This window comes from Engystomops pustulosus, chromosome 4, assembly GCF_040894005.1.
Source record: "Engystomops pustulosus chromosome 4, aEngPut4.maternal, whole genome shotgun sequence".
Taxonomy (NCBI): domain Eukaryota; kingdom Metazoa; phylum Chordata; class Amphibia; order Anura; family Leptodactylidae; genus Engystomops; species Engystomops pustulosus.
Window position 1 is genome coordinate 138,447,207 of NC_092414.1, and position 27,256 is coordinate 138,474,462.

A 27,256-nucleotide genomic window follows, 5' to 3' on the forward strand; every position below is an offset into this window, starting at 1 on the left:
CTATCTATAATGTTTTTGAAAGCAAGTAATGTATCTATGTACAGCCATTGAATAAACTGAAGAATCACAGTCCACAAAAATGTCTAGATAACAGGTCATGAAAAAACAAGGGCCACGTGAGATGTCAAAGATAAAAAAAATTAACATAAATTTCCATTTACTATGATCCAGTACCTCTGGTAGTCATGGATACTCACAATCAGTCCACTATCAGGCCCAGGTGGTGTCAATCCTAAAAAACATGTTGCATGCAAAACGAACTAGGTGGGCTGAAAGGTTCAAAGGGTATGAATAGTTTTTCAACAATTTTTCTGGGGTAAATAGTGGCAGTTATTATTTATTTATAGAACCACAGTGGACTTTATTTTTTTATTTTGTGGTGCAGTATATATGAGAATTCAGTTTATTTTAGTGTGTGAGACCATTCTTAGGTGTCATTTTTGTGGCATTATATTCAGATGGCAACTGTGGACCTATTGTTTCGGGAGATTGATCACATTCGTTTCTATTTTTTTGGTGCATTTGGTGGATTTACATGTTTTTTTGCAACTTTTTCATCCACCCAGCAATGTTTCCAGTGTTGCACCTGACTTATCTTTGGAATCCATGTCAGATTTATCTCCCTCAGATAAATCAAAAAAGTCTAAGGTGCGTTACACACTTGCGAGTGTGATGCGATGAACTCACATCACACTCGCAACGCGTGCTGCCCGGATCGCTCGGCCCGAACGCTGCAAACCGGAACTGAACTGACATGCTGAGTTCAGTTCCGGTTTGCAGCGTTCAGGCCGAGAGATCTGGGCAGCACGCGTTGCGAGTGTGATGTGAGTTCATCGCATCACACTTGCAAGTGCTGAACGGGGTTAAAACCCAGACTAAAGATAAATGACCAGCATGTGGAATGGTCACAATTTGTATAGGGGAGGGGAGCAAATTCTGCAAAGATTTGTGGTTGAAAGAATTTTTATGGAATCTCGGAAGGAGAATGACTCTATTTGAAAGTAAATGTATTATTTGCTCCTTTGTCTCCTACAGTGTTGCGGATAGTGGATATTGATGTGCTCTAATTTTACCAAGGTATTCTAGGTGATTGAAGTTAATGGGGCACGTTTAAATACCCAGTCACAAAGTTCACATCTTTTTATTTTTTAACAATTCTGTTTTTTATTATTTTTCAATAAAATAACAATATAAACTGTACATTGCAAAGGTCTACAATATATAAGTGTCACAGACATTTTCATTCATTGAGTTACAAACATATTGGTTTATATATTGATAGTATCCTGGAAAAAAAAAAAAAAAAACATTCCAGATAACAGCGTGTACGGACCTTCTTTGGTGGGAAGATCCATGTGTAGGAGGGAAAAAGGCGGGGAATTGGGGGCTGGGCGTGGGGGGAACTAGGGGGGGGGTGTACTAAGTTCTTGACACTATCATATCTTGTAGTTGTGTATTTTTTATCATACGTGTATCTAGTTATATCCTGGCTGAGTGGTTTGACTGGGGAGTGCTACTAGCCTGTAACAGATTTGGAAGCCTGTATCTTGTGTCCTTACTCTGTCGTGAGTGGTCACTTCACCCTGGCACCATACTCCGTTGTTTCTCTACGTAATTCTTCCATGGTAACCATATTTTATTGAATTCTGCATGCGTGTGTGAAGACCAACTAGAGATCTCTTCCATGCGGTACATTTCGGATACCTTGTCTTCCCACATTTTCAGAGGGGGAGTGGTTGTCTGTTTCCAATGGGTAGGTATGAGCAATTTTGCTGCTGCTATGAGAAATGTTACCAATTTTGAGGCTGACAGGTACTCACCCCCTGGGGATAGTCCAAGACATATCATCGGCAGGTCCAATTTAAATTTTGGTGAGCTTATCTGCCGAATCTTGTCTTGGATATTTGGCCAGTAGTTTTGAATACCTGTGCAGGTCCACCATATGTGATGGTATGAACCTAGTTCCTTATTGCACCTCCAGCAGAGGCCTGTATCATGTAGCCCCCATCTATATAAGGTTTCAGGTGTTTTGTACCAGCGTGCTAGTAATTTAAAGTGATTCTCTTGGAGACGTACACACCTGTAAAATCCGTATGGGTGTTGCATTATCCATAGTTTTTCCTTTTTGGAAAGATTTAGACCCAGCTCCTTCTCCCAAGAGGATATGTATAGAGGTGGGCCCAGAGCTTTAGAAGCTGCTATGCAATCATAAAGGTATGACAGGGTGACTGCTTTCGGGGCTCCCACTGCCACTGCCAACTCCAATGGTGTCGTTTCTCTAAGGGGACCAAATCTTTTTTTAAAAGCGTTGCATGTCGAGTTGAGCTGCATCTTATTAAAATGAACCTGCCCCAACAAAGTTCACATCTTTTTAGTGGTGCATGTAAGTGCTTGGGCTTGCAACACAATTTGGAAGTTAAATACTGCGCTCAGTATGAATATGTCGGATTATCCGACAGCACGCCCCATAAATTGTGTCGCATCTAAGCCAGTGTAGCTGCACCAAAAATAAGGGTCATGTGCGCCACAATCCCAGCACACACACTTATCAAATACCCGTGCAAGCCGTTTTAGCCCCGAAAATGGTGCACAGTCTGACAAAAGTGAACCCCGATGTGTGTTTGCAAAGTCGCATTGGCACCAACCTTAGTTCCCAATAATTATAATAGTAATCTACTTGTCAATTAAACATTTATTTATAATGCATAGATCACATTTGTATCTCATAACAATTGAACAGACCTGATCTTGTTACATTTATCGTGTCTACAAATGGCAATAATTCATTAGGAAATAAATTCTTATAGCCATCATTGATGTAATATCAATATGATGTTGTATATGGTCAAACCTCAAAATTAGTAATAGAAACATAAAATGAAGTTCACAAAAAATATAAATGCATAAAATCTCAATGATCAAAGATATGGAGAGTCCACCTACATACAGAGTCCTTGTACTAGTGTAGGTTGAATGGGATAGATAGTATTCTTCAATAGCTGCCAATAATATATGGTGATCACATGGAACAGTTTTTTGCAGTCCACACTCTATGTGGGCTGTTTATTCCATCTTACTATTTTCCCAGAATATGTGCAATGTGATGTACAGTATTGTATCCACATGTGCTAAACTAGTGCAAAGAAGAGTTGTTATATCCAGGGAACAGTAGTGCTAAATTCAGGTCATACTGTGAGCTATATCACATTTTAACTTGACTTTGCAATTGGTTTACTCATTAAGAAACAGATAATTTCTTATGGCTGACATCCCACATTAAAGAGGAAACCTGATTTTCATTAATCCAAGGAATCAGTACAAAGCAGTTGACTGTAACAGATTAAGAGCTAACTACTCTACATATAGCATGCAATCCCTTCCACTGGCTTTAGTAGTGTCTCATGTGCAGTCACACAACAGCGAGAAGCAACCATAAGCACTTACTCATTACCTGCCCACTGTCCATACGTTTTGAGGTCTGTCCTCCAGCACCGAGATAAAATGTGGCTCCGCAGCCCCCGTAATATGTTCCATGTCTGCTTTATTACTATATAAGCTGCTACTAGTATCCCAAAGAGGGTAAAGCCTTGAGTACACAGACAGGACTGCTCTGCTGCCATGCTGCTGCTGAATAATGAACAAAAAGAGCCAAGAACCTCCTCCCCTGTACTAACACTACTTACACAATACTTCCTTATCTCTGTCTGGCATATCATTATCTAATTCTACACACCCAGCAAGCCACAGCAATATGAAGTAATATGAAACGAGTTCAAGGTTCATTGTCAAGTAAATAATAACGTATATAAAGATTCAGCATATTCCAGTCACACAGGTTATTCAGTTAGATGCCTTCTCATGTTTTACATATGACCTAACAAGGGACAGTACTGATTTATGGCAGAGTGGAACCTATTTTTTAAGCATTATCTAAACATAAATGTTGTAAATGTTTGGAGGAAGCTGTATTGCTTACATGAAAAGACCCTTCTGTTCTTCCACATTCCTTAAACACTCAGAATCCCATCTGCATGCTGACTTCTGACGTCAGTAATGTAATCCACATTCACAATAAATCCTTTACATATAAACTGCCGCGTAACTGAACTACAGTATTTTATCTAAACAAAATGAATAGAAATCACATGGACTACATGAACACTAGCTATTCAGCTACTCCAAGGCCTCTTTACACATATGCTAAATGCATACCTCCCAACTTTTGGGCAAGAGAAAGAGGGACACAAAGCCCCTCCACCTTTTTCTAAACCACGCCCACTGTCCCACCCACAGGCATAGTATAATATCTACCTTGATGGTGCCCCCATGGTACAACACCCCTTAATTTGCCCCCATGGTACAACACCCCTTAATTTGCCCCCCCCCCCCTTCCCGTGGACCAATATAATATCCCCTAATGCAACTCTGCAACATGTAAACCATATAAGACCCCTCTTTAATTTTATTCTGCCTTTACATTTGGTTTTGCACTTTTATTTATCTCCCCAAACTTACACATAATACTATCTGAACTCCTACACCTACCCCTTCTCACATGGTGTAGTCCCAGTTCTCTATCCTCCTCATTTTGTTCCCTTCTGTCCTCCATCCTCCTCCTGTAGCCCCCTTCCCTATATCCTTCTCCTGTTCTCTATCCTCCTCATTCTGTGGCCTCCTGTCCTCCAGCCTCCTCCTGTAGCCTCCTGTCCTCCAGCCTCCTCCTGTAGTCTCCTGGCCTCTATCCTCCTCCTGTAGCCTCCTGTCCTCCAGCCTCCTCCTGTAACTCCTGTCCTCCATCCTCCTCCTGTAACCTCCTGTCCTCCATCCTCCTCCTGTAGCTCCTGTCCTCCATCCTAATCCTGTAGCCTCCTGTCCTCTACCCTTCTCCTGTAGCCTCCTGTCCTCTACCCTTCTCCTGTAGCCTCCTGTCCTCTATCCTCCTCCTGTAGCCTCCTGTCCTCTATCCTCCTCCTGTAGCCTCCTGTCCTCCATCCTCCTCCTGTAGCCTTCTGTCCTCTATCCTCCTCCTGTAGCTCCTGTCCTCCATCCTCCTCCTGTAGCTCCTGTCCTCCATCCTAATCCTGTAGCCTCCTGTCCTCTACCCTTCTCCTGTAGCCTCCTGTCCTCTACCCTTCTCCTGTAGCCTACTGTCCTCTATCCTCCTCCTGTAGCCTTCTGTCCTCTATCCTCTTCCTGTAGCTCCTGTCCTCTATCCTCCTCCTGTAACCTCCTGTCCTCCATCCTCCTCCTGTAGCTCCTGTCCTCCATCCTAATCCTGTAGCCTCCTGTCCTCTACCCTTCTCCTGTAGCCTCCTGTCCTCTACCCTTCTCCTGTAGCCTACTGTCCTCTATCCTCCTCCTGTAGCCTCCTGTCCTCTATCCTCCTCCTGTAGCCTCCTGTCCTCCATCCTCCTCCTGTAGCCTTCTGTCCTCTATCCTCTTCCTGTAGCTCCTGTCCTCTATCCTCCTCCTGTAGCTCCTGTCCTCCATCCTCCTCCTGTAACTCCTGTCCTCCATCCTCCTCCTGTAGCTCCTGTCCTCCATCCTCCTCCTGTAGCTCCTGTCCTCCATCCTCCTCCTGTAGCTCCTGTCCTCTACCCTCCTCCTGTAGCCTCCTGTCCTCTATCCTCCTCCTGTCCTCTATCCTCCTCCTGTAGCCTCCTGTCCCCCAGCCTCCTCTAGCATCATCCTGTCCTCCAGCCTCCTGTCCCCCAACCTCCTCTAGCTTCATCCTGTCCTCCAGCCTCCTGTCCCCCAGCCTCCTCCAGCATCATCCTGTCCCCCAGCCTCCTCCTCCTGTACCCCAGCCTCCTCTAGCATCATCCTGTCCTCCAGCCTCCTGTCCCCCAGCCTCCTCTAGCATCATCCTGTCCTCCAGCCTCCTGTCCCCCAGCCTCCTCCAGCATCATCCTGTCCTCCAGCCTCCTGTCCCCCAGCCTCCTCTAGCATCATCCTGTCCTCCAGCCTCCTCTAGCATCATCCTGTCCCCCAGCCTCCTGTCCCCCAGCCTCCTCTAGCATCATCCTGTCCTCCAGCCTCCTGTCCCCCAGCCTCCTCTAGCATCATCCTGTCCTCCAGCCTCCTCCTCCTGTACCCCAGCCTCCTTCAGCATCATCCTGTCCTCCAGCCTCCTCCTCCTGTACCCCAGCCTCCTCTAGCATCATCCTGTCCTCCAGCCTCTTGTCCCCCAGCCTCCTCTAGCATCATCCTGTCCTCCAGCCTCCTGTCCCCCAGCCTCCTCTAGCATCATCCTGTCCTCCAGCCTCCTCCTCCTGTACCCCAGCCTCCTTCAGCATCATCCTGTCCTCCAGCCTCCTCCTCCTGTACCCCAGCCTCCTCTAGCACCATCCTGTCCTCCAGCCTCCTGTCCCCCAGCCTCCTCCAGCATCATCCTGTCCTCCATCCTCCTGTCCCCCAGCCTTCTCCTCCTGTCCCCCAGCCTCTTCCAGCATCATCGTGTCCCCCCAGCCTCCTTTCCCCCAGCCTCCTCCTCCTGTCCCCCAGCCTCTTCCAGCATCATCGTGTCCCCCCAGCCTCCTTTCCCCCAGCCTCCTCCTCCTGTCCCCCAGCCTCCTCCTCCTGTACCACAGCATCCATCATCCTGTCCTCCAGCCCCCTGTCCCCCAGCCTTCTCCTCCTGTCCCCCAGCCTCCTCCAGCATCATCGTGTCCCCCCAGCCTCCTTTCCCCCAGCCTTCTCCTCCTGTACCCCAGCCTCCTCCAGTTTCCTTCTCCTGTCCCCAAGGATACCAAAATTATAGGTTTTATAATGATTTTATACTTTTACAAAAATTAAAACCTCCTCTTCATATTGCCATCTTCTGATGCTAAGTTGTTCTTTTTAGTGGTCTTGTTTTAGAGTGCAGAACATTTTTTATATCACTTTTTAGAGCATTTTTTTAAAAGGTATTAATTAAAAATCTTTTTTTGGAAAATTTTTTTGCGTTTTTTTCTCCGGCGTTTACCGTGCAGGTCCAGTAACGATTCTTTTTTACAGATTGTTACATACCAAAATACCGTATATTCCGGCGTATAAGACGACTTTTGAAGACAGAAAAATCTTCTGTCTTGTCTGGGGTCGTCTTATACGCCGGTAATCCCGACCGCCCGCCGTGTATTCACGGGCTGAGCCCTCACCATAGCCGGTAAGTCTTTGCTGCATATTGCAGCGAAAACACCGGTTTTCACAGCGATGGCTGCCGGCAGCCTCAAAAATCTGCCGGCAGCCTCAAAAAGACATCGGGGCGCATACTCGCCCTCCGGTGGCCCCGATGTCTGCGCGGCTCATCTTCAGCCTACCGCGCCGTCTTCTTTCTTCTGCCAGGCGCCGCCATGTTTTTCCCCGGGGCAGCGCCTAGTATGACGTCAGCAGCGGCGCATCATACTAGGCGCCTGCCGGGGAAGATCAATGGCGGCGCCTGGCAGAAGAAAGAAGACGGCGCGGAAGACTGAAGATGAGCCGCGCGGACATCAGGGGAGCAGCGCTGCACATTGGGGCCACCGGAGGGTGAGTATATAAGTTTTTTTTTTAATGCTGGGCTGTGCTGTATACTACTGGGGGCTGTGCTGTATACTACTGGGGGCAGTGCTGTATACTACTGGGGGCAGTGCTGTATACTACTGGGGGCTGTGCTGTATACTACTGGGGGCTGTGCTGTATACTACTGGGGGCTGTGCTGTATACTACTGGGGGCTGTGCTGTATACTACTGGGGGCAGTGCTGTATACTACTGGGGGCTGTGCTGTATACTACTGGGGGCAGTGCTGTATACTACTGGGGGCAGTGCTGTATACTACTGGGGGCTGTGCTGTATACTACTGGGGGCTGTGCTGTATACTACTGGGGGCTGTGCTGTATACTACTGGGGGCTGTGCTGTATACTACTAGGGGCAGTGCTGTATACTACTGGGGGCTGTGCTGTATACTAATGGGGGCAGTGCTGTATACTACTGGGGGCTGTGCTGTATACTACTGGGGGCTGTGCTGTATACTACTGGGGGCTGTGCTGTATACTACTGGGGGCTGTGCTGTATACTACTAGGGGCAGTGCTGCATACTACTGGGGGCAGTGCTGTATACTACTGGGGGCTGTGCTGTATACTAATGGGGGCAGTGCTGTATACTACTGGGGGCTGTGCTGTATACTACTGGGGGCTGTGCTGTATACTACTGGGGGCTGTGCTGTATACTACTAGGGGCAGTGCTGTATACTACTGGGGGCTGTGCTGTATACTAATGGGGGCAGTGCTGTATACTACTGGGGGCTGTGCTGTATACTACTGGGGGCTGTGCTGTATACTACTGGGGGCTGTATACTACTGGGGGCTGTGCTGTATACTACTGGGGGCAAGCTGCATACTACTGGGGGCAAGCTGCATACTACTGGGGGCTGTGCTGTATACTACTGGGGGCATTGCTGTATACTACTGGGGGCATTGCTGTATACTACTGGGGGCAGTGCTGTATACTACTGGGGGCTGTGCTGTATACTACTGGGGGCTGTGCTGTATACTAATGGGGGCAGTGCTGTATACTACTGGGGGCTGTGCTGTATACTACTGGGGGCTGTGCTGTATACTACTGGGGGCTGTGCTGTATACTACTGGGGGCTGTGCTGTATACTACTAGGGGCAGTGCTGCATACTACTGGGGGCAGTGCTGTATACTACTGGGGGCTGTGCTGTATACTAATGGGGGCAGTGCTGTATACTACTGGGGGCTGTGCTGTATACTACTGGGGGCTGTGCTGTATACTACTGGGGGCTGTGCTGTATACTACTGGGGGCTGTGCTGTATACTACTGGGGGCTGTGCTGTATACTAATGGGGGCAGTGCTGTATACTACTGGGGGCTGTGCTGTATACTACTGGGGGCTGTGCTGTATACTACTGGGGGCTGTGCTGTATACTACTAGGGGCAGTGCTGCATACTACTGGGGGCAGTGCTGTATACTACTGGGGGCTGTGCTGTATACTAATGGGGGCAGTGCTGTATACTACTGGGGGCTGTGCTGTATACTACTGGGGGCTGTGCTGTATACTACTAGGGGCAGTGCTGTATACTACTGGGGGCTGTGCTGTATACTAATGGGGGCAGTGCTGTATACTACTGGGGGCTGTGCTGTATACTACTGGGGGCTGTGCTGTATACTACTGGGGGCTGTATACTACTGGGGGCTGTGCTGTATACTACTGGGGGCAAGCTGCATACTACTGGGGGCAAGCTGCATACTACTGGGGGCTGTGCTGTATACTACTGGGGGCATTGCTGTATACTACTGGGGGCATTGCTGTATACTACTGGGGGCAGTGCTGTATACTACTGGGGGCTGTGCTGTATACTACTGGGGGCTGTGCTGTATACTACTGGGGGCTGTGCTGTATACTACTGGGGGCAGTGCTGTATACTACTGGGGGCAGTGCTGTATACTACTGGGGGCTGTGCTGTATACTACTGGGGGCTGTGCTGTATACTACTGGGGGCAGTGCTGTATACTACTGGGGGCAGTGCTGTATACTACTGGGGGCTGTGCTGTATACTACTGGGGGCAAGCTGCATACTACTGGGGGCAGTGCTGTATACTACTGGGGGCAGTGCTGTATACTACTGGGGGCAGTGCTGTATACTACTGGGGGCAAGCTGTATACTACTGGGGGCAGTGCTGTATACTACTGGGGGCTGTGCTGTATACTACTGGGGGCAAGCTGCATACTACTGGGGGCAGTGCTGTATACTACTGGGGGCAGTGCTGTATACTACTGGGGGCTGTGCTGTATACTACTGGGGGCAAGCTGTATACTACTGGGGGCAGTGCTGTATACTACTGGGGGCAGTGCTGTATACTACTGGGGGCAGTGCTGTATACTACTGGGGGCAGTGCTGTATACTACTGGGGGCTGTGCTGTATACTACTGGGGGCTGTGCTGTATACTACTGGGGGCAGTGCTGTAATGGTAATGTTGTTGTATGCCTTATGTCTATGAGCGACAGTTTTCCTGCTATATACCTGCATGTCATAAGAATTTACATTAAAAAAGGACCATGTTAAATTCAAATCAGTTTTTTTTAAAATTTTTATCTGTGTTTTGTATGCGTTGGAAAAGGGGTAGTCTTATACGGCGAATATATCTTAAACTCTATATTTTAAACAGGAAAGTAGGGGGGTCGTCTTATACGCCGGAATATACGGTATATGTATGTGTGTGGGGGTTGTGTTTTTGTGTGTTTTATACTTTATTAAGTGTTTTTATGGGAAAGTGACATTTTAGGGGCTTATAATTTCATGTATTTATTTTTTATTCAAGTCCAATACACTGCTCTACAATACTTCTTCATTGTAGAGCAGTGTAAACTGTCTTCCAGGGAGATTGTGCAGCCCCAGGGCACTTGGCAGTCCTCGGGGCTGCCCAGAAGAGGAACAGCCTAACACGCCGTGATCAGGCATGACCGCGGCGTGTAAGGGGTTAACACCCGCGATCGGAGTCAGCTCCGATCGCGGGTGTTACAGCGCGGTGTCAGCTGTGATAGACAGCTGCCAGCCGCGGCTTCTGGTGCCGGCTCTGTTCGTGAGCCGGTGCCAGAAGCGGGACGCTATACTACGTCCCGGTGCGCTAAGTATCTAGCCACAGGGACGTGGTATAACGTCCAGGTGCGCCTAGGGGTTAATAGCTCACTGACAGCTATATCCCTCTTGGTGTGGAGAAGGGAAAAATAATCGCAATGTCTGGCGGTTCACAAGACATTGCGATTATTTCAGGGCTTGTACGTCACAAAGCTGCCATACAAGCCCTGATAGAGGTGTCCTGTCACACAGCTACAGGTTACTGTGGGGGTCAGGCTGTGTCCTACCTCATCCCTGCTGTGCAGATTCTCCTAATGGATGTCTGTAGCCTCTGGAGGGGGGCACATCACACAGGGTGCCCCCTCCACCTCCACAGCTTCATGAGCAGAGGGTCTCCGGGTCACACAGCAGCAGACCCTCCTGAAGATTCCTCCTCAGAGATCATGGCAGCTCACACAGGGGGGGAGGAGGAGGAGGGGCCGTGCTGTGCCATGTTCTGTGCTGGCAGCTCACACAGGGGGGGAGGAGGAGGAGGGGCCGTGCTGTGCCATGCTCTGTGCTGGGAGCTCACGATCTCCAGGTGACACCCCCCCTCCTCCCTGTTGATTCCTCCTTAGACATCCCGCGGCAGCTCACACAGGGGGGGAGGAGGAGGAGGGGCCGTGCTGTGCCATGTTCTGTGCTGGCAGCTCACACAGGGGGGGAGGAGGAGGAGGGGCCGTGCTGTGCCATGTTCTGTGCTGGGAGCTCACGATCTCCAGGTGACACCCCCCCTCCCCCCTGTTGATTCCTCCTTAGACATCCCGCGGCAGCTCACACAGGGGGAGGGGGGCGGCCCGGGGGAGGAGAAGGAGGGGCCGTGCACTGCTGTGAGCTCTGCCTTCACAGCCTCCGCGCTGCCTCCTCTGTCTCTGCAGCCGGTGTGTCCCGGGACCAGGAGACGGGACAAAGTCTCTTGGCCCGGGACAATGCAGAGGAAAGCGTGATAACCTCTTAACCTCCCGGGGCGGCGGGACACAGCTGAAAAACCGTGAAAGTCCCGCCGAAACCGGGACGGTTGGGAGGTATGTAAATGTCTTCTATGCAGACTTCTCTTTTTCATACAAGCAGGGGAAATTAAGTTTGTCTTATGAAATGGCAACGCCTAATATAACAGTGTATCTCACCCATTGACTATTCAAATAAGAGAACTATCTGAGAAAGGAAAACTGATGGTCTCCTTGAATTATACACAGGGGCGTAACGATAGGGGTGGAAGCCAAAGCAGCTTCTATGCGGCCCATCTACCCAACCTGCCACACTAATGGATGGAGGAGGTGACCTGTTATATACATATTATACTGCACATTGTATTGTAACAGTGCACATCTTCCACAGTACACAGGTGAGCCTGCAGCTCCAGAGATTAGAAATGTCAGGGGCGGAGACAGCAGAACAGCAGGACTAGGAATCTCTCATCTCTACTTCTTACTGTCTATTTCTCTGATGTGGTTTGCCGCTACTTGGTTGAATGAAATCATATCAGTGGCCCCTGACACCACACTTGGATAAGAAGCTTGCCTGACAGTGAGTATACACATATGTGAATACGTCTATAAATGTATGTGTCAATATAGTGGCTACGGAAAGTATTCAGACTCCTTACATTTTTATATTTTGTTTCATTGCAGCCAATTAGTAAGATCAAAAAAGTTCTTTTTTTTCTCATTAATGTTGTTACAGCAGTTCAATCATCAGGCAGAGAGTAATCAAATAAATAAACATAAACACAATCAAGATCTGATCTGGACATCTGTGTATCTTTATTTTATACCCTTTTCAATATAGGAAGGTTCATGGTGAGTGTGTGAATGATTTTGGGTGGTTCATTACCTAAAATTAGAAATGATATCATGTTATATAATTACACACAATAGCATATTGGAAAGTATGCCAAGTATGTCAAACATCTCATTATAGGAATTCAGTTAAAGTTCATTTTATTGAAACTAAAAACTGGACATAAATCTATCTGGGCAGAAAAAAAACCTGAAGTGTAGATATTTTTGCTAATTTATTAAACAAGAGAAACTGAAATATAACATGGTAATAAGTATTCAGACCCTTTGCTGTGAATTGTACTTAACTCCCATGCTGTTTCCTTCTGCTCCTCCTTGAGATTCTTCTACTCCTTCATTTGAGTCCAGTTGTGTTTAAATAAACTGATTGCACTTGATTTGGAAAGGCACACATCCATCTATACAAGATCTAACAGCTCACAGTGCATATCAGAGCACATGAGAATTAAGAGGTCTAAGGAACTGCACAAGTAGCTTAGATACAAAATTGGGGCAAGGCACATATATGACCAAGGTTACAAAAGAATTTCTGCAGCACTCAAGGCTCCTTAAAGCAAAGTGGCCTCCATGACCCTTAAATGGAAGAAATTTAAGATGACCACAACTCTTCCTCAACCTGGCCATCCAGCCAAACTAAGCAATCGTGGGAGAAGACTCTTGGTGAGAGAGGTAAAGAAGAACCCCCAAGATCACTGTGGCTGAGCTCCAGAGATGTAGTTTAGAGATGGCATAACGTTCCACAAAGTCAACAAAGTCAAAGCTTTATGGCAGTGTGTGCCGACTGAAGCCTCTACTCAGTGCAAGACATATGAAAGTTCACATACAGTTTGCAAAAACACACATGAAGGACTCCCAGACTATGAGATATAAGATTCTCTGGTCTGATGAGACAAAGATTGAACTTTTGGGTGTTAATTCTAAGTGGTATGTGTGGAGCAAAAAAGAAACTCTTCATCACCTGCCAAAAACAATCCCAAAAGTGACATATGGTGGTGGCATCATCATGCTATGGGGGTGTTTCTCAGCTGCAGGGACACGACAGCTGGTTGCAATTGAAGGAAAGATGAATGCGGCCAATCCTGGATGAAAACCTCTTTCAAACTTACCTGGGTCAAAAGCTGCTTCTACTCAATACATAGCAAAGGGTCTGAATACTTATGATCATGTGATATTTCATTTTTCTTGTTTAATTCGCAAAAATATCTTAATTTTTTCTTTTTACTGTCAAGATGTACAGAGTGTACGTCAATAAGCAAAAAAAAGTTTTTGAAGTGGTCTGAATACTTTCTTTACTCACTGTATGCTGTATGTGTGTGCTTGTATGTATCTGCTTTATATATTTGTGTGTTTCTGCTATATATTTATATATATATATATATATATATATATATATATATATATATATGCTGTATGTATTTGTGTAACTGCTGTATGTGTGTGTATCTGCTATGTATATGCTATATGTTTATGTATATGCTGTATGTGTGTGTATGCTGTCTTATACTTAAAGCATATATGTGTATATTGTATGTGTATACTGTATAGAAAAAGTAATAAGCCAAAGGCCTTTTAAACAAGCTCACCCCTTTAGACCACTTGAATCCTCCTTCCTCACGGTGCACGGTAATGCCAAATTTGCCATGCAGAAAATCAAAAAACAAAGAGTAGCTCCAGCATCATGCAAGGTTTCTTCGGATTAAAAAGATATATTCTTTATTGCATCCAAGATTTCAGCATCATGATTAAGAAAAAGCCCAGCACATTTCCCTGGAGGAATTTACAAATCTAGCCATACCACTATGAAGTATTTAGCCTTTTGCTTAATGTCTGTTCAAAACCCTGAAATCTTTGGTGCTCGACAACCCAAAGGTATCAAAGGAGCCTGATCATAGAAATTGAAATCTATGAGTTTTGATCAGGTTTGCTTTGACATTTCGTCCCTGTCCAAGTTGTAAATGTAATTTGGTAAAGTCATACATGAGGATTTAGACCCCAGTCTATTTAAAAAAAAAATGTAGAGCTTGTGTAATATTATCATATACCCCACTGTCTTATTGCTGTGTATGTAAGAGTTCAATTAATCCTGCTTACTGTTCATTCACATGGCCGTCTGGGCGGACGTATATGCAGCTGCAAATTTGTACAAATACGCATATACGTCCCCATAGATGGCAATGTTTCGTGCCATACACCGGGAAAGGATAGAACGTGCTCTATCTTTGCCCTAATGTGCGGGTGTGGGCCGCTGTTTCCTATGGAGGGGTCACCTCCAGCACACGGCGGTATGTGATTGAACCATTAGGCTAGATATACAGAAACATGTTTTTGGGGCGTGTTCTACCAATTGTTTCACTGGCTAGTATTTCATCAGGCTCACACAGATGGCTCTCTATGTGCCTGAGCCACAAGATCGATTCCCTCTCTCCTGCATTGGTGCATGAGTGGGCCTCACACACCGATAACCAGGGTCGGCTCCAGGTTTCATTAGGCCCCTGTGTGACAGAGCCTTAGTAGGCTCCTTTGTAGTGAACACACGTGGCAGCATTCAAAATTCAGAAAAGAAAACAGTCTCCTGTTCCCTAAAATATTCCCTAGTTTATCACACCAAACAGCCCCCTCATGGTTATTTTATACAACTTCCTCATGGTTATTTTATATAAGCCCCTTTCACACCCTTTGTTAGATACACCCCCCCCTCACCCCCATGGCTTTCTTATGTACAGCCTGATGTGCGCCCCCCAGCAGCCATGGACCTTGGCATTTGCTCAGGTGTGCCCAGTGCTGGCACCAGCTCTGCCTATGACACACATTTGTGTGAAGGTAGCCTTAGTTTAAAGCTTGTTGTCAGTTGTACATCTAACCCCAGCCCTTACAGAATGTTTATTCAATTGAGAAGAGCAGATAATAACAGTTACATGTATTGCTATTTTGCAATTCCAAGTGTTTTTTTTTTAATTCAGGTCATTTGCTGCACCAGAAGAATTTGTGGGACCGTCGAGTATGAGAAAAAGGAGTTGTCCTGTGAATGTTATAAACAGATTAGATATTGAAGTTGAGATTTCTTCAGTTTTGATATAATCTTTTAAAGGGGACCTGTCAGCAGGATTTCAGGTTAATGGCAGCTATTGCAGGTTCCATTATACACAACACAAACATGTATTTGTCTAAAATTTCTGATTGCGGCTATTCTGCCTTTGCGCCACTTTGCGCTGAGAGGGCAGTGCAGGGCCATGGTGTGGGTCAGTATGTGGACCTGGCGTAGAACTGAGCCAGATGCACTATACGTCTGGGGAGTGCGCCATCATCGCCACAGATATATCAAGAGGCTGGAGCTTCTCAATATAGATGTACAGATGGTGCAGGCCGAGGGGCAGGGAAAACAACAAGGACTGGCGCCAGTTCTTGAAACATCTGCCCCATACAGTCACTGTTAAAAACACCCCCACATGACTTTTTAGGTTTTCTAAATGTGATTCCTTAAAAACTTGATAGCAGAATTCTTAGTCAAATACTCATATAGTCAATACTATATATTATAATGTGACCTGTAACCTGATATGTGAGATTCTGTTGACAGATTCCCTTTAAATTCTGGCAAAAATTGATACGCAATATATGTAATAGATCAGAACTCCACATACAGAAACGTATTTTTTTTTTTTTTAAAAAAGAGGTAATTTGAGCTATAAAAAACATCCATAACAACACATTGCAGATATTTATGGCAATATGAAGTACTGTGTATGTCTCCTTTTTTAGCAACTGAGGTCCAGTGTTTCTTTTTATGTATTTTGATGTATTACATTCATCTCTTTATTATTCACATGCATATTTTTGTATATAAACCATATGTTAACAGGATGGCCCTAGTTTTTTTTTTTTTATCAAAACTAGTGCAGTCTGTACAGTGTGCAGTTGCCTGTTAGGTGTACAGAGTGCATCAGATCAATCAAGCACTTTGTTCATGCTGCAGAATTGTGGCGCAGACAGAATTGTGGGGCACGTCAGTAATAAACGTGGTGAGAACTCTGACTAAGCAGTAATACGCCCCTTTTGGTGCACATTTTTTCTATTCTGTCATACACAGGGCAGCCGTGACACAAAACTGGCACAGACACTTTATAAATACATGTGTAAGCGTTTTGTGCATACTTTTCAGTGCAAAGTCAGACAGAAAACGGCGCAAACACTTTAATAAATGTGGGCCAATGTGCAAAAATACAACAAAACACCATAAGCTGATTAAAAAATGTATTCTATCTGGTTACTTTTACTCTTGAGATCCAGAAATTGTGATTCATTCAAAATTACAGAGATGCAAAGTCATTTCTCTTTTTTCATCATTTCCCTATCTCAGTGATTGCCACATATTCACTCAGGCACTGTATGTGGTAATCGTAGCTACTTAAAGAGATATTTTGTGAATATAAACGTCTGATACAAACCCCCATAATTCTACAAATAAATGAATACAACAAAACTCAGTTTACTTTTTATGATTCACAACATTTTTTAGGCTTTCCAAAGTAGGCGGAGTTATCTTCAAGATGACTATCACCTACAACTACAAGTACCATGATCCTGCAGTTCTCAGTAACAGCTTTTCCCTCTTATGCTCTGCTCCCATTGATGATGTAACAGACTGTGCTGCTCTGTAATCATAGTAATGATGTATAACTGCCACCACTGCACGTTGCTCCACTTAGATGTGTCTCACATCAACACTGGCCATACTGGATGCAATGCAATCAACCGACTACAGCCAGATATAGTGATGATCACATGACCTGCCCAGGCAGGTGCAGGACATGTGATGTGGACATGTGACTAGCAGCCATCTTCTGTCCTGTGTCTCCTCCATAGGGACAAAATCAATGGACTGATTAAAGGGCCAGTAGCATTTTAATTGCTATAAATATTAACAATTTTTACAAAGTGACAAAAAAGAGATTATACAATTGGATTCCATTACCCTTTCTGGAGTCTGTGCTATTGTAAACATTAATTCTTCATATTGAGCACTGTTATTCTCTTTTGAATATAAGCAAAAAGTTTTTTTTGCATTGAAGATTTTTTCATTAAAGACATGCCTATAAAACAGGACACTGCTACAAAATCATATGCTTACTATGTTACCAGGGATCCCTTAAGGAGTACTTCTGGACAACATAGAAAACTACATTTTCTGCCTGCAAGTGAAGCTCTTTAGGGCACATTGGGGCTCATTTACTAAGGGTCAGCGGAGCGTATTTTCGTTGTGTTTCCCGGTGATTTCAGATTTGCGCCGCAATTAACGGGATTGTAGCGCACACATTTTGGCGCAACACAAATTGGGGACGGGCCTTCGGACGATCCGACGGATTCAGACAACGCACGGGATTTAACATCGGAAATTGTGTCGCAAGACATGCACTTACAAGCACCAGGAAAAAGAAGGTGAAGTCCGGCAGACCTCAGCGGGGAAACGACAGATGCAGGAAATCGGGCGCACGAGCTACGTGAATCATGCCGGACTTCATCTTGGTCGGACCGTCCGGATCAGGGATCACGACAGGACCAGGTAAGTAAATTTGCCCCATTGTATTAGCTCTAAAACACAATGCAGACCCATAGCAGACCTGCAATGTGGATATGGCTCGTTTAATGAAAAAGTAAAAGCCACAGTGTGTGAATGCTCTGATAACAAACCCAAAGCAGTAATATTGCTACCAAAACTCTGTTTGTGAATATTTCTTTACACCTATTTTTCATGGAGGTTTATGTGTATAGTTCACTCCTTTGAGCATCAATAAACAGTAAATGTACTGCACGGAGAAAGGTTTAGTTCCGTTCTCTGTTTACAATTATTACATTCCAGGATTCTTCTAATGGCCATACATGATTCTTCTTTTTATACATAGTTTTCAAATGTTATTCTTCTTTAATCACCGAGCACCAATGGTTGTAAAAACAGTCCAGCTGTGCCCAGGATGCAGACCAGTACAAAAACCCAAAGGAAGATGCGATCAATAACCATGGCAACATATTTCCAGTCATTTTGGATCTAAAGATGAAGAAATATTAGAAAAATATTAGAATCCAAATAACTTTTAACATTGGACACATATTGGATGTGCAGTAGAATTTGTTAGGCCCTAATGCATTTTAATAATCCATATGCCTTGGGCCAGTCATGATCCCTAAAACATCAGAAATGTTGGGTTCATAAGAATAGGCGTACATGCTGCATCTGAGAATTATGGGTAAAAAGTACAGTTTGATGCAACACGTGCTGGGGACTTAGAACAACCAGCCACCAAATTCAAGAAATGTGTTTTTATCTTTATCATGTCAAATAGAAGGAAATACAAAAGGCGAGACCCTGCAGCTCTAAGGTTGATTTATAAGATGATTTAAGTGTCCATGTAGGTGGAGCTTTACTTTGGGACAACACCTTGAAATAATCCATGGATAGATTGTCCTGCAGTCGACTTCCATGTTCGTGGGATGCAAATAGTTAGGTACCATTGATGGGACAGGATCTGCACCAAAGGGAATGGAGATGGCGTACAGGATACGATACTGAGGTGCACACATGTGTTTATACAATATATATTTATTAGAAGGTTTAGCATTTTGGAGGTGAACTACCTCCTTCATCAGATTGAGGTAGCCAGATACTGCAGCTTTTTCTGGTGTGGCTCACTTCCAGAATGTGAATTTTTTAATAAATAAATGTCATATCAATGTATATGTGGACCTGAGTATCATTTACTGTACACCATCTCCATTACCTTTGGTGCTGAACCAGTCTCATCCATTGGTAGCTAACTGATTTTATGTCAAATAAATTCAGCTTTTGAACTGCATATTAAGCCTATTCTTATGGGTCATAAATCACAGCACATCATCAAGGGCCCATAAAGCCATCCCACATAAGTGTAACTGCTTCATCATCTCATCACCAAAAAGGGAGTGTGGAGGGGCAGGTGTAGACATTTATCACCATAACAAAACATCATAGCTAAAACTCATACTTTTGCATATACCAGAGGATTTCTGTGCCACTAAACATGGAGACAAATCAGGTATGGCTTGTTTTATGATCTGTGTTAAATGACAAGGACTGTGCTAGAAGTCAGTGAATAAAGTGGATTCTCAGAGTATGTATGTACACATAGAGAAATTCACTCTTACCTCTTTGGCTTCATTTTGTGTCCTCATGTTCTCTGCAATAAAATGTACATTTTCAATGGCTTCTTTTATCTCTGAAGATAGTAATGATTTTGAGAGTAGATTGTCCACAGATTCCAAGCTAGACCCACGGGTAAGGTTGCATGCAATATCAGATGTATATAATCTTTTCATCTGTCCACAAGGACAAGAGTTGTCTTGGCAGAAGAACTGTTCATCGCAACTTCTAATCTCAGAACTGCTGATACTACTTATATTAAAACTATCGCCAACAATATGAGATTTTAATGCATCTTCTTTTGATGGTCTGGCCATGAACATAATTTTTGGCAGTTTTTCCAAGAAGATTTTCTTGACCCATTCAGGCATTGTGTGAGTTTTGGGAGTTCTGTAGTGCACATTTAGCACAAAAACAGTTATAACAATAGAAAGAGTTACAAATATCATTGTGAAAAGTAGATATTCACCAATCAGAGGAATCACCAACGAGGTTGAAGGAATAATTTCAGTAATAACCAACAGAAATACTGTTAGAGATAAAAGAACAGACATGCATAAGGTAACCTTTTCTCCACAATCTGATGGCAAGTAGAAAACCAAAATGGTCAAGCAGGAAATGAGAAGGCAAGGGATGATCATATAAATGGTGTAGAACAATGGCAGCCGTCTGATGTATAAAGAATATGTAATATCTTGGTAAATTTCTGTACAGCAGTTGTATTTAATTTCATGCTTGTATCCCGGGGCACTGATAATGACCCACTCACCGCTCTCCCAGAATTCTTTTAGGTTCATCTCTGTGCCGATCATAACCAGATCAATATTTGCTTTATCATATGTCCAGGAGCCAAACTTCATAGTACAATTCTGGTAGTCAAATGGGAAGAATGTGACATCTATCCAGCAGGAGCTCTTAAATATAGCTGGGGGTATCCAGGTTATTTCTCCTGTGTATCTTAATATTGCCTTTGCTTTATCATCCACCTGAAAGACGCCGACTGCACTGAAACCATAAGATAGTTTAATCAATGAAGATAAGAGATAAATAGTCATTTGTGATACACATGCAACGTAAAAGGATTAATAGGCAGCAATCTCAGCAGGCTCATGATTTTTTGTTTTAATTGTAGAATTAGGTTACTGACATTTTTCATTCTATAACTTAAGTCATACTAAGGGCTTATTCACACAGGTATGTCCGCTGCATAACTGCAAAAAACTCAGTTTCAGTCTGGTTTGTGTCAATATTGTATCCACATCCACTTTTTTAATGTCCGTATGGCAAAAAAACAACTGATGGTTTACAATAGTTAAAAGACAAAACACTTGGTTCACCAACATCATCAACGAAAACAAGAGATTTATGACCACATTCCTTTTTGTAGACCATAGACACAATGGGGGGCTTTATCAGCACGTCATCCAGTTTTTTGTACTTCTTTTTAAGACAACAAATTCTCAACTGAGTCAAAAAAAGCCTCAAAACATAGTACAAGAAACCAGACAATATGGTGATAAATCCCCCTATTGTGTCCCTGGTCAACAAATAGGACACATTCCAAATATTTTTCTATGTAACTCAGATCCATTGAAAAATTGGAAATGTAAAGAAACACATAGCCTTAAAAGGGTCAGTATGTTTTCCCTGGAGATAGTCATCATTTGTGTATCAATACTGCACTTAGGGGATATTATGTAATTTGTATTTTCCATAGGTGTGGCCTAGGAACTGAAATTTAATGAAATGTAAAGGATTTATTTTTTTAAGGTAAAGGATATATTGGTTTAGTTGCTGGGAATGAATAATATCCCCATCTGTTAATGCTGTTATTATCTAATTTAATGACAGTGTGCCAAATAAAACCATGAATCACACAACCAATCTGGAAAATAAGAAGAGGCAGCAGTTTACTTACATTTATAAGTTTATTTTTTTTAGTAGGGCACTTTGGTTAAAGGAAACCTACCTTGAGGAATTTACCATCGGACATACACTCACCGGTCACTTTATTAGGTACACCTGTCCAACTGCTCGTTAACACTTAATTTCTAATCAGCCAATCACACGGCGGCAACTCAGTGCATTTAGGCATGTAGACATGGTCAAGACAATCTCCTGCAGTTCAAACCAAGCATCAGTATGGGGAAGAAAGGTGATTTGAGTGCCTGAAGGGCTGGTCTGAGTATTTCAGAAACTGCTGATCTACTGGGATTTTCACGCACAACCATCTCTAGGGTTTACAGAGAATGGTCCGAAAAAGAAAAAACATCCAGTGAGCGGCAGTTCTGTGGGCGGAAAAGCCTTCTTGATGCCAGAGGTCAGAGGAGAATGGGCAGACTGGTTCGAGCTGATAGAAAAGCAACAGTGACTTAAATCGCCACCCTTTACAACCAAGGTAGGCAGAAGAGCATCTCTGAACGCACAGTACGTCGAACTTTGAGGCAGATGGGCTACAGCAGCAGAAGACCACACCGGGTGCCACTCCTTTCAGCTTAGAACAGGAAATTGAGGCTACAATTTGCACAAGCTCATCGAAATTGGACATTAGAAAATTGGAAAAACGTTGCCTAGTCTGATGAGTCTCGATTTCTGTTGCAACATTCGGATGGTAGGGTCAGAATTTGGCGTCAACAACATGAAAGCATGGATCCATCCTGCCTTGTATCAACGGTTCAGGCTGGTGGTGGTGGTGTCATGGTGTGGGGAATATTTTCTTGGCACTCTTTGGACCTCTTGGTACCAATTGAGCATCGTTGCAATGCCACAGCCTACCTGAGTATTGTTGCTGACCATGTCCATCCCTTTATGACCACAATGTACCCAACATCTGATGGCTACTTTCAGCAGGATAATGCGCCATGTCATAAAGCTGGAATCATCTCAGACTGGTTTCTTGAACATGACAATGAGTTCACTGTACTCAAATGGCCTCCACAGTCACCAGATCTCAATCCAATAGAGCATCTTTGGGATGTGGTGGAAATGGAGATTCGCATCATGGATGTGCAGCCGACAAATCTGCGGCAACTGTGTGATGCCATCATGTCAATATGGACCAAAATCTCTGAGGAATGCTTCCAGCACCTTGTTGAATCTATACCACGAAGAATTGAGGCAGTTCTGAAGGCAAAAGGGGGTCCAACCCGTTACTATCATGGTGTACCTAATAAAGTGGCCGCTGAGTGTATATCTGATGGTAGATTTCTCCTAACTACATCAGTCCTAATCTTTATTTTTCTATTCTGAAAACCTAATATTATTTTTTTTTAAAACCTTTAAATGTAAATTAGCTGCAGAGGCTACTGGGGCGTGGAGTAGCCAGGCCCTGGGCTCAGAGGCTGCTTCACGCCTCAGTAACCTCTGCCATGACGCCCACTTGAGTGCTCCTCTTCTTAAGACTACTGTTTTGCAGCTTCTTGGTTGTGTGGATTTTATCTTGGTACTACCTAACCCTGCAATATGGTTACAGCATCCATAATATGCTACTAACACACCAAATGTAACCATAGAATTCAGATGAAACTGATGGCATTAGGGTTTGATAACTGCCTATGCTACCCATATTGTGCTCAGGCTACATTTCTGATGCACCTCAGGGAGCCTAGTATTTTAATGTATGCACACCTCCCCCCACATTAGTTACAATAAAAGAAGTCTTCTTTCTAGGACACATCTACCATCACTAAAATGATGGTAGATGTCCTTTAAGTCGGAGACCCCCTGTACAATGCATAAAACCGATCTAGGTCATATAGATTTCCAACATTTTAAGCAAGGGATGAGGTAGTCCCGGATCCCAGTAAGGGGAATCAGTTGTTGTGATCTTGATTTTTAACTGCTGGTTAGTTGCTGGGGGATACACTGTGTATTAGAATGTGGAGGTCTGGAGTGTTTGCCAGGAGATCTAGGTGGACAAGTAATGGGTTCCATCTGCCGATGAGTGAATGCAATTTCTGAAAACCATTCTTCAACGGAGGGAGAAGAAGTGGACTGCCACTTTCTGGGGATTAATAATTTAGTTGTGTGAATGAAGTGACAATTCAAAGGGTATCAAACATGAAAAGTGAGATAGCTTTTGGGATTGTGGCACTCGTGATGCTATGGATGTTGGACAGGGCTGTAGTCTAGAAACATTGCAGAGAGGGGCATTCCCACTAGATATGGGTCATGATACCAAACCCACAGCATTAGCAGATACTTGGTACCAGCGGTGGACTATGGAAGTGACTCTGTATTACTGGGAAAGAACCTCATAAAAGACTCCTGGCTTTTAGTGGCACTCGCCACAAGAAGGGTTAAGGTAAAGCATTTATCCAAAATTAAAGCATGTGCCTAATTCTGTTTTCTATGCAGTACAAAATGGTGGGGTCTGGGACCTAGAGGAGACTAATAAATTATACATCACAAAAAGGGAGAGGGGGATAGGTGAACAAAGAGACTCAGATGGAGGGAGAATGATTCAGGTCAATACAGTGCCTGAAAGAGATTTTAAAAAATGAGTTAAGCATATTCATGGAAGTGCAAGACCAACGGTGTGGAATCAGGAAGGAAGGTGGGCAAAGGAGGTTGGGAATCCCCATATAGGACATAGTAAGACAGCAGTGTCTTGGTGTTAGTATGTGAGAGGAAGCATCTGTTCTGCAGTCCCAGTCCCAGAGGACCACAGGGGTCCACTAGGGAACAATTTGTTTTGAGTGGGGGACCTAGTATTTGAATGAGACAGGCAGACACTTGGCGGATATGGGCATCCAAGTTCAGGGCAGAGTTGTGATATCTCTGGGTCAGCCAAAAAATGGTAAAGCATCACATTTGGGGATATTTACTTTCAATTTTTTTTTCTATTGCTGCACCTGTTGTGCCTTATTTATGTGTAAGCACCACAATATTGGTGCTTTTCCCACACTCTCGACTTTTTTGTAGCCCTGCTTTTGACACTATACCGACGGTTCTAATTTTCCGACTCGTTTTGTGGCTCAATTTATGGCACACAATTAGCCAAAAATTCATAAATGGGGAGAATGTTCTTGACCTTTTTGTTTGTGCGCCAATTCATGAATCCCTTGCGCCACAAACTTACATCCCACTGAAAAATACAGCACACTACCTGCACCACCCTGTGCCCAAATTGATAAATGCCTGCCAAAGTGTCTGGGGCTGGCCCCCAAAACAGACAAATTTCCTGAAACATCTCTGGATCTGTGACTAGAACAGAAGGGATTCTGATGTGGATGGTCTGTATCAGATAAAACAAACAGCTTTATATTTCAGATGTTTATTCTCCCAAACACAAACACTTTTACGTGGTTTTAGCACAAATTGTTGCATTTCAAACCACACCCTTTTTTAGAATCTGACCAATATCAATAAACCTAATGGTGTGAGGGGATCAAATTTATATTAATCAACAGTGATGGACAATTACAGCAGCCTACATACCCTCTTATTAACTACATGCTGGAATAGCGCATGACAATGTAGCGCAGAATGGGCATTTCTTTACAGCATACACCACCTTACAGCATACACCACATTGGTCAGTGTCTTATGGGATTTCAGTGCATCACTTTATAGCATAGATATTGCACAGTAGAAATCTTTTTTTCTTACAGAATAAAACATTGATTTTTATTACTATTTTGTGAATACATAAATATGGACATTCAGAGAGTTATTACTTGTTATAGAGGACTATGTCTGGCTTCCAAATCTGTGAAGAAGGAACTCGAATAAATTCAATCCCTCCATACTGTTTTGGGTCCCATTTCAGCTTGTAATCGTTCCATATCTGCAAAAATAGAAAAAACTGTGAAGAATCATTGTCAGTGGATAGTAGGTCTATTATCACAAGGTTTATTGCGCATTCCAACTGCAGTGACAAAAACTGGACCAGTTCTTGCTGTGCGAAAACAAAGACGTTTGTTCCCTTGCAGGGACATAGGATGAAAAGGGAAAGCAGCCCCCTGATGTCTATAAGATTCTACTGTCATGGTTGGTTTCTATACGGCATTGTAACTACATGGCCAGATGTTGCATCTTATGGGGTACTGTGAATGATTCTGTTGCATCTATGGCTGATATTGTGAAACACATATATATGGTTCTGTTGCAACTATGTCTGATATTGTGAGTGTAAAATTGGCCAAACCCCCTCCAAACTGTGTTTTTAACCGGTTAAGGACCTTCAAGAAACTATAACTTTTTTATTTTTACACGTAAAGAGCACTGTGATGGCTTGTCTTCTGTGTAACAAATTGCACGTCATAGTGATGGTATTGAATATTACATGCCATGTACTGGGAAGCAGGAAAAAATTCCAAATGCAGTGAAAATGGTGAAAAAACGCATATGTGCTGTTTTCTTGTGGGCTTGGATTTTACAGCTTTCACTGTGCGCCCTAAATGACAGGTCTACTTTTTAGGGAGCTAAAAAGGTCTATTCTTTGGGTAGGTACGTTTACAAAGATACCAAATTTGTATAGGTTTTATAATGTTTTCATACATTTACAAAAATTAAAAGCTCTAATACAATTTTTGTTTTTAATTTTGCCATCTTCTGGTGCTAATAACTTTTTCATACTTTGTTGTACGGAGCTGTGGGTATTGTCATTTTTTGCAACTTTTGATGACGTTTTCAATTATATAATTTTTAGGACTGTACAACCTTTTGATCACTTTTTATTGTTTTTTTTATATTTTTCAAAAACGGAAAAAAGGCGCTATTTTCTGTTACAGGGTTAAATACAGTGAAAAAACCTTATTATATTTTGATAGATCGGGCATTTTCGGACGCGGCGATACCTAATCTGTTTATGATTTTTACGGTTTATTTATATTTATATCAGTTCTAGGGAAAGGGGGGTGATTTGAATTTTTTGGCTTTTTTAGTTATTATTTTTAAAACTTTTTTTTATTTTTCTTTTAACTATTTATCAGACTCCCTAGGGTACTTTAAGCTAGGTAGTCTGATCGATCCTATCATATACTGCCATTCTACAGTATGGCAGTATAAGGGTGATGGCACACGTGGCGTTTGGAACTCGTTTTTGGGCCGTTTTTAGTCAGTCCGTCAAAAAACTAATCCGTTTATGACCAGTTTGAATTAAGATAATTGGTCAAACCTGTCAAAATTTGATGCGTTTTCAAAAAAACTGATGTGTTTTTTGACAGACTACTTAAAAACGGCCCAAAAACGTGTTCAAAACACCACGTGGGTCATCACCCTAAGGGGATTTTCCTCCTCATTCATTACAATGTGCTGATATGTGCTCATTCATTAAACGCGATGTGTGACCGCACCCTCAGGGATAATCAGTTCAATAAATGGGATTCACCAGTTCAATCTATGTCGTTCACCAGTTAAAAAAATAAACTGCACTTAAAAACTCATCAAAACTGATTATGAAGCAGTTGTATCTGTAGTGTGGATGCACCTTTAACTATTAGCAAACTGGATTTACTTGGATCCAAGCCATGGAGGGCATCTTTTAAACACTTTTGAGTTTTGATAAATATGCCCTGGAGTTATTATACCATTCACTATCAGCAGATCAGCGATCCACAGTGATTGATTGTAACTAGTAATATTTACCATTAATGTCATTTATAATTACATATTTATGATTACATAAATACGCTTACATTTATTTTTTGGTTGTCAAAGAAGCAAACATTAAACAGTGATCAG

The 27,256-nt window shown here is 43.4% G+C and overlaps 2 protein-coding genes and 1 long non-coding RNA gene across 5 annotated transcripts in view; 1 reads left to right on the forward strand and 2 right to left on the reverse strand.

Annotated features, from left to right (window-relative positions):
* LOC140127236 (17-beta-hydroxysteroid dehydrogenase type 3-like) overlaps positions 1–3,649 on the reverse strand; it is a 25,227-nt gene extending 21,578 nt beyond the window's left edge. The window contains exon 1 of the mRNA XM_072147668.1: positions 3,452–3,649. Within this exon, the coding sequence (XP_072003769.1) occupies positions 3,452–3,620 (169 nt within the window). The 5' untranslated portion in view covers positions 3,621–3,649. The remainder of the gene's footprint in view (positions 1–3,451) is intronic.
* LOC140127237 (uncharacterized) lies at positions 1,464–16,866 on the forward strand. Of its 2 annotated transcripts, none has more exons than XR_011854967.1 (3): positions 1,464–1,753; positions 11,939–12,127; positions 15,360–16,866. It is a non-coding gene; the product is annotated as an uncharacterized lncRNA (long non-coding RNA). The 2 variants fall into 2 exon arrangements; XR_011854968.1 differs by lacking the exon at positions 1,464–1,753 and adding an exon at positions 11,277–11,322.
* A 377-nt stretch (positions 16,867–17,243) lies between these two features.
* Positions 17,244–27,256, reverse strand: part of LOC140127234 (neuronal acetylcholine receptor subunit alpha-3-like) — a 35,340-nt gene continuing 25,327 nt past the window's right edge. For both annotated transcript variants that reach the window (XM_072147666.1, XM_072147664.1), the window contains exons 4-6: positions 25,249–25,358; positions 19,576–20,575; positions 17,244–18,442 (exon numbers count right to left, since the gene is read on the reverse strand). In XM_072147666.1, the coding sequence (XP_072003767.1) occupies positions 18,320–18,442; positions 19,576–20,575; positions 25,249–25,358 (1,233 nt within the window). In that variant the 3' untranslated portion in view covers positions 17,244–18,319. The remainder of the gene's footprint in view (positions 18,443–19,575; positions 20,576–25,248; positions 25,359–27,256) is intronic.